Source organism: Alligator mississippiensis, chromosome 3 (assembly GCF_030867095.1).
Source record: "Alligator mississippiensis isolate rAllMis1 chromosome 3, rAllMis1, whole genome shotgun sequence".
NCBI classification, from domain to species: Eukaryota; Metazoa; Chordata; order Crocodylia; family Alligatoridae; genus Alligator; species Alligator mississippiensis.
The window spans coordinates 143,855,334-143,869,370 of NC_081826.1; the positions used below are offsets into that span (position 1 = coordinate 143,855,334).

Consider the following 14,037-nt stretch of genomic DNA (forward strand, 5'->3'; position numbering starts at 1 on the left):
TTATGATCTTTTTTTCTCTCCATTCCATTAGTTTTTTTCCCTTGTACTTGCTTCCATTGTCTCCATTTATTCGCTTTTCTCCTCTCTTCCTTGCCATGGTCAACTGGCAGCAGAGATGACAGAAGTACCATGTACAAAGAAGTGGGTAAAGAACAAACTGGAACTGAATGAATGTGCCTTAGTCTGTTTTACTTTGCAGCCAACTCCTTGTGCAAAGTGATTTTGATCAGTAGCATAGCTATATCTGATGCTAGTGCAAGTTGAATGTCACCAATCTAGCAGTGTTTTAGGAGTGCAAATGCTTAGTGGGAGACCAAGAGTTCAAAGTCACACAGCAAGTACTTTGGGTAAAATGGAAAGTTTCGAAGCTATTTTTAATGGTTGTTTTGACTTGCTGCTTTTCTTCATTCACTTTTACGTATATGTCAAAGGTTCCATGCCACTACAAGTGCACTCCTCCTCCTAAAGGCTAGGCATGATTTGCCCTGAAGCCAATAATACATGTGCAAGATTTCAAAAAGTCTATAATTTATTTTTATCTTTTTGTATTTGTTTCGATACTACAACTAGCAAGCAGCGGGAAAATATTTGGAAACAGTTAGTGTACTACTTTGAGGAGGAAACTGCCTTCGCAATTTATTTCAGTGATTTGAACATCTAATTAGCTATTTCAAATCTGGTTTAAACATAGCCATAAGAAGTTGCTGGTTTCATAGACAAAGCCTGTTCCTTATAAATACACCTAGTACTGTCAAGAAATGGCAACTCTGAGATGACTAGTGTCAGAAACAAGCACAGAGAGTTTCAAATAAAGCTGATACCAAAAGATCTGTGTGGAAGAACCCTCATGCCCCCTTCACTCTGAAAACCAGAATTGTTCCCCTAAGAAGCTACATTATGTGTAAGGTATCTGCTGAGGCATAAAAAAACCCCCTACAGACAGCTGTTTCAGTCATTTCCAAATAATGAGGCATCTCTCTTTAAAATTTGATCTTTATTAATGTTTGAAAAGCTGTAAAAAGAAAACAAAATTCCAAATGCTTTATAAAAGCTTCTGATAAAATAACACCACACTCCTACTGCTTGGTAAGATATCATTAACCAGAGTTAGAAACTGAAGCATAGTCAAATCTCTAATTCCAGAGTAAAACAGAAGAACAAATGTTTCTTCTAGAGTTTCTTTCTTTGATGAAACTTAAGACACGACATTTTCAGCAAAGGGGCAGCACAACCTACATTTACAATTTCATATTAGCAGGACAAAAAGAAAGAATAATTGACTGAGAATAAGGCACAGAACCTTTCACCACTGGATTACTACAATAACCATAGAACAGGTCAGCAATGACAGAAAGTCTTATTAGCTGGTGGCCATCTGGCGAATCATATGAAATAAACTGTCTCTATCCAGTATGAAGTCTCTGTCCAGTTCCCAGGGACAAATGCCTGCAGCACACTAAACACAGGGTTGAATGGCTATGGAGTCATAAAATCTAGAGATGAAAAACCATCCCATTTATGCTGCATTCCTTGTGGTGCTTTTCTTAGTGCTTTGTATTAATATTAAATATCCCAACCCAGTATAATATTAAATATCCCAGCCAGTACCAATCTACTGACTGTCTCTTCTCATCCATAAAAGCACACTTGGGGCAAATCCAGACAAGTGGGAATGTGCACTTTGCAGTGTCTCAAAGGCTTTTAACATGCTGCAAAACACACATGGTGCACGTGAAAAGGTTCTCTGCACTGCATATTTGCAGCGCAGAGCCAAAATTAGATACTGCAGTACGGAGCCAAAATTAAATCCCAGTATCTAAAAATATGCTTAAAAAAAAAAGTGGGGTAGTGCACATGGCTGCAGCGTGTACCATCCAAAACCAGAACCCAGCCGACCAGAGCCACACTCCAGCTGCCAGCCAGGTTCTGCGCCTGGACTGCTGCTGCTGCAGCCCTGGTGTTGAGCCCCAGCTCAAGTCTGGGTTCGTGCCCGGTATGCAAAGGCCAATAAAGATACCAGGGGTGAAAGTATAAAGAAGATTTATTGCTAGCAATAAAAGGTGCAAGCGGAATAATTTCACATAACAAGCACCCACATTTCTAATTCTAAGCAACTTTTATACAGAGGTTTTGGACCTTCATAAACTTCCTTGTTTGCTAATTGGCTATAAAGGAGTGACGCAAGGAGTTCTTTACTGAGCATGTCTCTATACCTGTGTTTTAGCTATGTATCTCATTAACATACATGTATGTTTTGTTAGCATACTTTTTCCCCACCTAGGGGTGTGATTTTTAGTATTTTAATCAGCTCTTTGACCCAGTACTCTGATTCTGCTTTTGTTTTCAAGCCTCCTTTATCTAAGACTGTCTCCTCCTTATAATTGCAGATGGGCATTCGTCACATAACAGAGACTTTTGCTTAGGCTTTGCATAGTAGTTTCTAGGTCACTCCTTACACTGGGAGGCCCCAGGTAAGGCTGCTGGGGCCAGCCCAGATGGTGGACCCAGCCTTCCCTACCCCACCCGGGACAATGTACCACACACCAGAGCACACATGCAGGGGTGTTCCCCAAGGACAAGTAGCAGCAGCACAACTATGTGCTGCTGCTATCTGTCCCCAAGGAAATACACATGCAGGTTCATGGCGACGCACCCGTGAAGTGCAGATGGATATATATTGGAAGGACAGCCTATAGGAGCTGTGGCCTTTGCTAGGCCCTGTATTACACAGGCAACAGTTGCAGTGCTCTGGTTAAGTCTGACTTTTGCACTTAAGGATCTGGTCTCTTTGTATTGTACAAAATACAGCCTTCCTTCCTCATACAGAATTTATTTTTTGAGTAACGAACAAATGTTCTAATAACTGGTCAGTACATTTCTTAACTGGATGAGGAATGAAACTGAAAACTGGATGTACCTCCACATATTTCAGCAGCAGTTGGGTACCAATGGGTAAACCCATGGGCTCTACATTATTAAAAAAACAAAAAAGTATTGTGCCCCTTTATAAACCTGTGATGTATCTATACCTCAAATACTGTATGAAGTTTTGGTTCCCACACCTCAAAAAGGATATAAAAGAGCCAAAAAAGATACAGAGAAGAGCAACAAGGATAACCAGGAGTAAGGAGGGGCTTTCATGAGGACAGACAAAATAGGCTAGGACTTTAGAGATTAGAAGAGAGACATTCAAGGGAGGGACATGACAGAGGTGTAACAAAATATTTAAGTTTGGAGAAAGTAAATAGGGATCAATTATCTCCTATCTCTTAAAAGACTAGAACTAGGGGACATAAAATTAAACTATTAGGTAACAGGTTTAAAATTTAACAAGTTATCTTTCACACAGTGTGGTGTGTGCATCTACACATGCAATTAATGCAAAGCAGTAAACTCTGGCACATATAGCTCTGGTAGGGCTGTGCAAAACAGCACAGTTCCGTTTTGCCTTGAGTTTTGATGGTTCAAGGGAACAGTGTTTCATCTCGAATTTCATTTCGAGTAGAAATAGCTGTTCCGTCGAAACAGAATGGCTGTTTCAACGCTATTTCTAGTTTCGCTGGGGATAGGGAGTCAGACCACCTGGGCTGACTTCCCATCCACAGCGCTAGAACTCGCTGGGGGCAATAGGCAGCCCAGCTAGGCTGCTTCCCGGTCCCCCGCACCAGATCGCACCAGGCGGGAGGCAGCCCAGCTGGGCTGCTTCCTGGTCCCCTGTGCTTCCCGGCCCCAGCGTAATCTAGTGCAGGGGAAGGAAAGCAGCCCAGCTGGGCTGCCTCCCAACCCCGGCGCAATCTAGCGCAGAGGACCAGGAAGCAGCCTAGCTGAGCTGCCTCCCGCCCCCTACCGGATCCTGCGCTGGGGATGGGAAGTCAGCCCAGCTGGACTGACTTCCCATCCCCAGCCTATGGTTGAAACTTTTCATAGATTTCATATACATTAGGGCTGGAAGGGACCTCGGAAGATCGACTCCAGCCCCCTGCCTTAGGGGCAGGAAGTGAGCTGGGGTCATAGGATCCTAGCAAGAAAAACTTCCAGATTTCTCTTGAAGGCATTCAAAGCAGGTGCTTGAACCACCTCCGGCGGCAGCCTATTCCAGACCTTGGGGGCTCGGACAGTAAAGAAGCTCTTCCTTATGTCCAGCCTGAAACGGTCTTGCAGTAGTTTATAACTGTTCAACCGCATCATCCTTTGGGGTGCTCTGGTGAACAAACATTCCCCCAGATACTGGTGCTCACCCCAATAAACTTATAGTTGGCCATCAGATCACCCCTGAGCCTGTGCTTTTCCAGGCTAAAGAGCCCATAGCTCTCAGTCTGTCATTGTAAGGTCTGTTTTCCTGACCTCTGATCATGTGCATGGCCCTTCTTTGGACTCTCTCAAGCTTCTCCACATCCTTTTTGAACTGTGGGGCCCAAAACTGGACTCCAGCTGCGGCCTTACCAAGGCCGAGTACAAGGGGAGAATGATGTCCCGGGATTTGCTTGAGAAGCATCTATGGATGCAAGCCAGTGTTTTGGTCACTGTACTAGCCGCAGCATCATACTGAAGGCTCATGTTCATCTTCTGGTCAATCATGACCCCCAAGTCCCTTTCATCTGTAGTGCTAACCAGCAGAGCACTGCTGAGCCTATAAGCATGCTGCAGGTTTTTCCTCCCAAGGTGGAGAACCTTGCATTTTTCAGGGTTGAACACCATCAGGTTCTCGTCCACCCATTTCCTGAGCCAGAGCCTTGAGGGACCCCACTGATCACAGGGCACCATGACAATTGACTTCCGTCAACCACCACCCTTGACTTTTGAAACGTTTCGATCAGCCTCATTTTGTTTCATGTCTATTTCAAGGGCCTTTGTTTTGTTTCGATTTTGCTGTTTCAACCTCGAAATTTGTTGAAACGAAATGGCCAGTGAAATTTTGCACAGCCCTAAACTCTGGTTTATTGCTCCCAGGCACCATATTTACATTCACACACAGGACTGCCCAGGGATGCTCCGACCTGGCTCAATGTGCTGCAGATGGGCTGACTGGGGCATGAGGGTGCTTCAGTGTGAGACTAACTGGCAGGCAGCCCCCATACTGAAGCACCCTTGTGCCCCAGCCACCCTGTCAGAGTCTACATGTGTTGCTACACAGTAAATAATGCCAGTCAGCATCTACACATGTTGCTATGCAGTAAATAATGCCACCACAGGATAATACTTGTATTTACAAGTACTAACCTATGGCAGTGTTTATTAGTTTACTGTAAGTTAATAGGGCCGCATGTGTAGACGCAAAGACTTTACTGTAGAGCTAATTAGGCAGCTCCACAGTAAACATCTTGTGTAGATGTACCCTGTATGTAGTTAAATTATGAAACTCATTGCCACAAGATGTTGTGAAGGCTGATTGCTTAATGCAGTTCAAAAGGGGATTGGACAAATTCTTGGAGGAAAGATCCATCAGTAGGTACCGAATATGGTAGGTAGGGGTGCAGCCTCTGAATCAAAACTTCTAAACCTCTGAATGCCAAAAGTTGCAATGAGACAGGAGCTGGGGGTGGAAGATTGTGGACATGTCCTGTTCATCTTCCCCCTCAGCATCCATACACAGTTAGTGTGTGAGAAGAAATGTTGGGCAAGATAAACATATACTTTGACCTAGTAATGGCATTTATGTTCTCATCCACAAAGGGACTTAGAGGGGCTTAAGTACTAGCCTGCCTATTAGGGGTGTGTGAAGCTTCAGTCGCCAATTCAATTCAGAGAAGATTTGGCCTGATTCGGAGGCTGAATCACAGAATCTGAATCGAATCAGGAGACAAAACACCCCTCTCCAAATCAATTTGGAAAAGAATTGAAGATTCAGCGATTCAGAAGGCAGTCTTACAGGGAAACAGAAACTGAGAAGAGGGAGAGGGAGCAGGGGGGTAAGACTGACATCAAAAGCTGGCCAGTGACTGTGATCTTTCCCTAATTCTCCTTCCAATCACAGTGTTCTGGGGTAAGAGACATAGAAACAGCATATATACCTTTGTCTGCAGCCTTTCTGTCCCTTTTGTGAGCTGTTTCTGCCTGAGCAAAAGAGAACTGGGCGGCTGGCCCAGAAACACGTGGGTGGGCAGAGATCTAACCAGCACCAGGAAGGCCCCCTGTTACAGGCTACCATCCCTGCTTTTTTCATCCTGCTGTGCCTTAACACACACAAAAGTCGCATGTGTCCTGAATTTTGCTTTGAACAGCTTGAGGTGCAGTTTCCTAAAAATCCCTGCACCTATCTCCTTGAAATCTGACAGGCTTCATGACCTCAGAAAGGGCTACCATCCCTGCTGTTTTCATCCAAATCTGCCAAAAAATGACAAAGTTATAGGTATTTCTGTGATTCCCCATGATAGTCTATGGCCAAATCACTGAATCTCTACAAATCAGCACCGAATCTTCCAAAGCAGGTTTGGCTACATGGATTCGGGACAGTGATCCGAATCTCTGAATCAAATCACTGTCCTCTGAATCGGCCGAATCCAAATCCGAATTGAACACTTCTGTATTCACACAGACCTACTGCCTATACGTTCCTCACCCCCACTACACATGCAGGTAAAGGTGTGATTTGATCTAATGCGTGATCCACACAATCGCACCTCCTGCCATGCCACTCACATGGGATCACACATTAGATCCAATCGTACGTTAATGCTGGTGCTGGGGGAGTAGGACGCCCAATCTTGTGCTCCCCCTTTACTAGCAAGAAGCGGACTCCCATGACTGAGACACCCCTTTGCTGGGAGGACTACAAGGCATGGGACCACAGAGAGGTAGGACCAAGAGTCCCACAGCTGATGGGGGCCCTCAGTCCTGTATGTGTGTAAGGTGCATCTGGGATCAAGAACCCCCATCAGTTGTGGGGCTCTCATTCCCAACAGCATATGAGACACAGCTGGGACCAAGAGCCCTGTGAGGGCCCCCAGGGTATCACATACCTCCCAAACCTTGGGAAATATGGCACCCATGATCCCCAGGGCTCAGGGATATCACACTGGGCAAGGTGCACCCCTGAGGCTGGGAGCCCTGTCAGCTGACAGGGCTGCCAGCCACAGGGGAGACCCTACCATGAGTGCAAATTAAAGCTGGATAGCAGCCGGCTATAAAGTTAATACAGATTTTCGGGGTCTAACTTTATAGCTGGTTGGGGCTTTTTATCATGCAATAGCTACTTTTCATGTGTAGCTGGTCTTAAGGTAATTGCAAAATTAACCAGTTGATTGTGCAATTAACCAGTTGATTGTATATACCTGTACTATGTAAAGGGGCCCCCTAAGACCAAGATTTAGATCTCCCAAACCCTCACTTAGGTTCTGCTTTACACAGGAAGCATATATAGACTGTAGATTACACAAAATAACCTTTGAACAAAAACCTTAAATACTGGGAACGAGGACTGGAACCCAGATCTCCCCTTACCAGGTGTGTTACCTAATCAGGAAACTACAGTTATATTCTTCTTCTCAGCCCATTGAACCCTGAATTCTTTCTATAGACCAGCGCAGCTTCAATAGGAGAAGTAGAGAGTAGCTCTCATCATAAAACAACGTATAGCTCGCAGGGAATTAGGAACTGTTTGAACCCTCTCAGGCAGAGGAAGTAAATGAACTCTCATGTCAGCTATTGCGATGATTTCATAAAAGGGGGTTGTTCCTCTATCATTGATGTTTGGAAAGAATGAACTCCAGTCTATTCCTGATAGAGAAGTTATAGACACCTACTTTAGCAGAGTTCAGGGCTGTGAATCTAATGGGAATTTAGGCCCCAACTGAGGTGCTTAAGGCTTGGTTGGGGTCAGGCTGAAGACATGTCCCTCTCTCAGAGTTTTCCTGCTATTTCTAATTGGCTCCCTGCCCAGTGTATTGGTTGCTGGTGATCACCATTTTGTGGTGCCCAAGTCTCCTCATACATGGGGAGTGGAATTCTATTTCCTTTTAGTCACCTAGGCAGCAATGGTTTAGTCATCTACATGGCTTTTTTGTTACTTATGTACAGGTAGCCATTCTATTTCCCAGTAATGGGGACATGTACACAGATGCATGCACTGTTTATGTACACTGACTATGCACAATAGACTATGAGAGAGAGAGAGAGAGAGTGGTGGCTACTAACCCTGAGAAGGAGGGGGTCCTATATTCTAGCCCAGATCCTTGCTGCCAGTAAGTCAGAAACTTTACCTCTGTGCTACCCTCCATCCATTTTTTTCTAATTACTATATTAAATGCACAGGGTAGAGGCTCAGTTTCAGAACGAGTGCCAGAGAAGTAGCTAGTGCCTTCCCTGTGCCATGTTGGTTGAAATGCTACGCTATGAAGAAGACACCCAGGTTAAAACCACCTTTGGATGAGGGAAGCCTAGAGCCCATATCTCTAGTGTCCCTAACCACTCAGCTATTGGGGCTAAAACATGGGAAAGTCCTCCACCTCCTTCAATTAGTTGTGAGGATACATGTGCAGGTATACCTGCATGTAGTCATTTACACACTCAGGATTACACATTCAGGAACAGAATGGCTACCTGTGCACAAAAATGTCACATAGCTGACTAAAAGAAACAGAATTGCATCCTAAGTGCCTAACTTATGGCTGTGAACTGCACTCGAGGAACCAAGTGCCTCAAATTAGGCAATAAAATGCCTAATTTCTAGATGTCTTCAGTCTCTTATCCCTAAGTACCTTTTAAGGATCTCAGTTCCATCTAGTAAAGATTAACTGAAATCTTACACATAAGATATACTTAAAGAAATCAATTTTAACCGACTTTAAGTTATTATGCTCTAATTGAAACCTACTGACTATAACAAGTCAGTGGATGAAACAAATTGGTTCCGTGTGTCAGGAATTCTTGTTGATGGATCCATTAGTCTCATCTATTAGTTTCATAACACCCTCTTACCACTTGTTAGAGCTAACTTACTTGTATCCATCCTTTCTATAGATTTGCCCCTACCTCAGTAATCCTTAGTAGTAGCTATTAAAAGGAATAAAAGAAAATGCATGTTTAAATGAAAGATGAAATTCTAGACTACTATTCTGCCTAAGGTGTGAAATCTGTAGCCACAGATTGTGTTACAACCATAAAATAGCAATAAAATAGTAAATATTCTTATATAATAAAGGGCATAGTCTGTCTGCCTGTCTGTAACGCTCTTGGACCACTCTGATTGGTTAGTGAAGCAACCAGTCAGAGTGCAGAGTGCCACCATGATGGTGGGGAAGAAAGGGACAGAGGGGACGGAGCAGGGGGTAAGGCCAGCACTGCTGGCCTCGCCCCCCCTCCCCCACTCTGTCCCCTCCATCCCTGCCGTCATGGTGGTGCTCCACTGCCTCTGAGGAGCAGGGCTGGGGGAGGGGGGGCAAACCAGTGGCACTGGCCTCACCCCCCCGCTCCATCCCCTCCATCCCATCCCCACGAATTGCCCGTCAAGAATGATGGCAGCAGCATGGGGTGCTGGCAGAGGGGGATGGAGGGGATGGTGGTGTAAGGTTCCCCCCCACCTTCTCCTGGGAGGCGGCAGTGACACAGGGTGGTAGGTAATGGAGATCCATCCCTGCCAGCCGCCATCATTCTTGATGGGCAATTCGCTAGTTAGTAGTAAAACAGGTTTGATGAGCTCCGAGAGAACCAAAAAACAAGGGTTTTATAGAAATACTATAGAACTAAATTTAAAACCTGGATATTCCTTTCACACCAGAAACTTATATTAGGAATGACACAGGTAAAAGTCAGGGCTTATAAATTCTCATATGGTGTTGTTCCTTTGTGCTGCTCTTGTACTCAAACAGCTTATTGTGCACTGGAAGAAAACCTAGTCACCCACAAATGCTGATGACCAGCAAAGCTTACCAGAAACAACAGTGTTTTACATGTGTACAATATGAAGTATTTTATATTTCAAGACTCCACATTACCTTCATTTCGATTGCTTATCCTTCTTTATTCAGGGTGAACATTTTTATTTTATATACAAGTATGGTGGTTAAGAGGTATGTGCAAAACGTCATCATTTTTCTATGTTACTTACTGCATGTTATCGCTTCTGTGGTTAAGGCGCTAAAAGATCTTTCCCCACGGTGTTCTTGCTTTTTAGGTTCAGTTAAGTTCCTGAAGTAGTTAAGTACAGATGACTGGTATTTGATAGTTTTGCCAACCAACTCCAATGGTGCCACAAACTCAACCAAGAGGCAGTCCACTTTGAGGTAAAATGTCTTGCCCATGAAACAGAGAAGAGAGAGCAGAGGAAGGAAAAGGAGAGGAATCCCAGGCTGCAGCTTGTAGAAAGACCTGCAACTACTACACATAGATCCCTGGCTCAAGGATTGGACTCTTAAGTCACCTCAAGACCCTTCAATGAGTAGTGGCAAAGATTATCCTCAAATTGAGGGACTGCTGACAACAAATTTGCTATGAATTTCTGTCCTTGATTGGAACAATATCTTACATAGCCAAATAAGCAGGGCAGCACTGGAAGAGGCTGACAAACCCAACAGCATCTGGTAGAACTGAGTTGTGCTGGCAGGAAGAGAGACAGTATGTGGCCAACTGTGCTGGAGTCCCATCTTCTTTGTTTGCTAGCAGGACCCCTTCTTTTTGTCCAGTTCTTCTTACAACAGGATTCCCTTACAACCTTCTTATCAGTAATTATTTCAGTGCCCTGGAAAAATAATGTCAGCCCCCCACTTTAAGAGAAGTTAAAAAGGGTCTTCACTTGAACTACAGAGCCACAAGTCAGTGACTAATTTGACTAGATATTAATAGTGTTATTTGGACTCTGTGCAAAAACTGTGTTAAAATGGGTTTTCAACCAATCCAAGAGAATTTTACAGCCTCTTCATGTACCCAGAGAAATAAGCCACTCATGCCAGGGGTTTAAGCATCTGTTTGACTTCAGTCATGCTTATATCTTCAAACCTGTACTGAACTGAACCAATCGTGTGATTTTATATGCCTATTTGCAAGGTTAGAAATGGACAAAAACACCACAAGAAAGTTATGATGGCTTGTATTTTAACTGTTCAACAGAAATTCTTATAGGCTAAACTGAAAAATTAATTTAATCCACAATCACTGTATTAATCTTCGCAACCAGATTGTTATATTTCTGTTGTTTTGTAAACTGGGACACCTTTTGAGAAAAGATGCTGCTGCAAAAGTATGTTAAATGGTTTTAATGTAAAAAAAAAAAAAAAAATCAACAATTTAAAATATTTTTACATTATTCCTGTTTAAATACTGGTGACAAATTATGGGTTTTCTTAAATAGTGATATTTTTAAATTTTTACAAATGGGTAGTTTATCAACATAAATGCATTTACTATTTATTGTTGCTCTAAATCTCTTAACATTGATTAAACAAAATATGCTTTATTTAGTTAATATAAGTATTAATATTCCTTTTTTTTACTTCTTTCACAAAACCATTACATCTTGTAACTTCGGGTATGGACACATGAATGTCAGGAGCCCTTTCAAAAACGGAACAATTCAGAAGGGCAGCAGCTTCTATGTTCTAATTCTTATGTGTGAAAGATCTGAAAATTATTCAAATGCAGCAAAACCAGCTCCAATTTTGACACGCCTTCATTGAGGTTTAAAGTTGGAGTAGCTTTGCTGCATTTGAATAATTTTTGGCTTATTCACATATAATAATCAGAAAGTACCTGCTGCTGCCTTCAGGCGCAAACAAGCTGGCACAGGATAGGCAGCTTACTACCTGATGCAAGCATTTGTATGGACAGCTGGAGGCAATAAGTCCTGGGGGGAGTGGGATGAGAGGGAAGTAAGGAGGGGAGCAGCTGGTGGGTCCACAGGGGGTATTGCCCAGGCCAGGGGTATGCTCATGGACAGAGGGGGTACAAACATCACTGCTCCAAGGCTGTGGAGAGTGGCTGGGCTTTCTCAGTCAAGGGCTGTGTTGGTCACCCATGCAAGCATCCATTAGGCTAGGCTAATCCATGATAAGTCAGGTTAACCCACGCCAATCTGAAGTTAGTTCTCATCTGATGAGAACTAATTTTAGTTCAGGTAAGCCATTTTTAGGGCAACCTAAGCCCTGTGAACATTTGCACACCCAGCCATGTAGATCACCCTGGCTAGGGACAGACATTCAAAAAGCCTGAGCCTGAATTGATTCAATCTTTGCAGGTTAGTCTAACCTAGCTAGGCTAAATCAGTTATGTAACCAGACAGACATTCCAGAAATGCAGGCACATGTCTGCAGTGACTCAGGCTAGAAGATGGGGGGGCACTAGGGCAGCCCTCCCTTCCCTTGCACAGGGCTGAACAGAAGGGGGCATGGTCAGGCCATGGCAGGACACTGTGATTAGGGAGGGGTGTCCTCCAGCCTTGATAAAAGAGCATTTATCAGCTCTGTTATCAGCATTTAACACTCCATCAGAAAACAAAGCCTCGCTCATTACAAGCTCTTCTTAAACAGCTTTTTCCAAAGGAAAATGCATACCAGCCTCTGGCTTCCTTACTATTCATTCCATCCAGGAAAAGCACACACCAACTACAGATGCTTCCTCTGCCTGACAAAGGGTTTTTAAACCCAAAAGCTTGCTAAGAAAATTTTTTCCAACTATTTAGTTGATCTAATAAAAGTTATCAGATTTACCCAAATAACCTTGTCTGTCTTTTCCAAAGGAAGGAATGCAGAGACGTGACCATCTGAGCTTTTGATTACTTCCAAAAAGCCCTAAGCAGACAGTGTCCTATCTGCCTTACACAGCATTAGCTAGCATATCACATGCTGGCTACAGTCTGTGCTGTGGGAGAGGAGGAAGGGATCTCTGCTTAGGCAGTGAGGGGGGGGCAGGCATGGGAAAGCCAGCAGACCCTGCTGTGCCTGCAAGTCTCTGCTGGAGCTCCAGCCAGTGAGCAGAGGGGAGGGGCCAGCTCTGCTCGGAGCAGAGAGCCCCTCCCACCCCAGAGAGCATGCCAGGATGCTGGGGGTGTCTGGTTTAGCGTAAACCAGCAAAGGGTCTGGGACAGACATTGTATAAACCAGTTTGACCTAAATCAGTTAAGGCTGATACTACATTCAACCAGGTTTATCTCAAACCAGTGTCAGCCATTTTCAAACTGGTTTATGTGCACTGAACATCTCTTCTGTTACAGGTTTAAACCAGTTTCTGATCACTTAAACCAGTTTGTGTGTAATGTCTATCCCTAAGGTCTAATATCAGTTACAGCTTTCTAAATGTAATGCTTGTACACAGCCTTTGTGAAATGTTCCCCTTCTGCAAGAGCTCCAAGAGTTCCTCTGTCCACACCCTTTAAGTCTTTTTCACTCATACTGATGTAATATTCTGTAGTGCCAAATTCATTCAGAGACTCATGTACACAAGTTCTCATAATTGGCAACAACTTTCATGTCTCCTTTCACATACCTCTGTGGTTCTTAGCTGTGCCAATATAAGCTTTCTGGAAGCCTTCCAGAGTAGTACCTCTGAAGACCAAAGTCAGCTACACATCTCTTTACGTTATCAATCTTGCTGCACTTCTAGCTTTGTTCCTAGTATAGACCCCGAACCAGCACAGCACTTAATAGGCTTAAATCTAACCATGCAGGATGCCCCATTAAAGTCATTGAGACTATTTGTTCTTAAAAGAGAACCTTTGCTGACCTGAAGCCTCGTGCACAGTCTTCACCCAGACACTGTGGGTTAGTGTTAAGTTTACAAAGTTTTTTGCTGCACACTTGGATTCACTCATCCACACCTCAGACATCAAAATAACAGTCCCTTATCCAAAAGCTACCGCTTAGTGGGAACAAGTTCATGTGGTCTTATCCAACATCCAGGTGCTAAGGGAAAGAGAAAGAGAGAGATTGTTTTTGGCAACAGATGTTATTTGGTAGCCATGTTGGTCTGAGACATAAAAAATAAAAAACTCTAGAACTCTTGGTTCAGAGATGATACCTTTTATCAGACCAACTAAAAGACTGCAAAAAATTTTTTTTGAGATTTAGTTATTTTGTGATGTATATGTATATGTATAAGCAGGGATCCTGG

General features: G+C 43.6%; 1 protein-coding gene across 3 annotated transcripts in view; it reads right to left on the minus strand.

The window, feature by feature from the left end:
• Nucleotides 1-11,174: 11,174 nt before the first annotated feature.
• ANKS6 (ankyrin repeat and sterile alpha motif domain containing 6) overlaps nt 11,175-14,037 on the minus strand; it is a 73,248-nt gene continuing 70,385 nt past the window's right edge. For all 3 annotated transcript variants that reach the window (XM_059724471.1, XM_019491081.2, XM_059724472.1), the window contains exon 17: nt 11,175-13,829. In XM_059724471.1, coding sequence (XP_059580454.1) covers nt 13,780-13,829 — 50 coding nt within the window. In that variant the 3' untranslated portion in view covers nt 11,175-13,779. The remainder of the gene's footprint in view (nt 13,830-14,037) is intronic.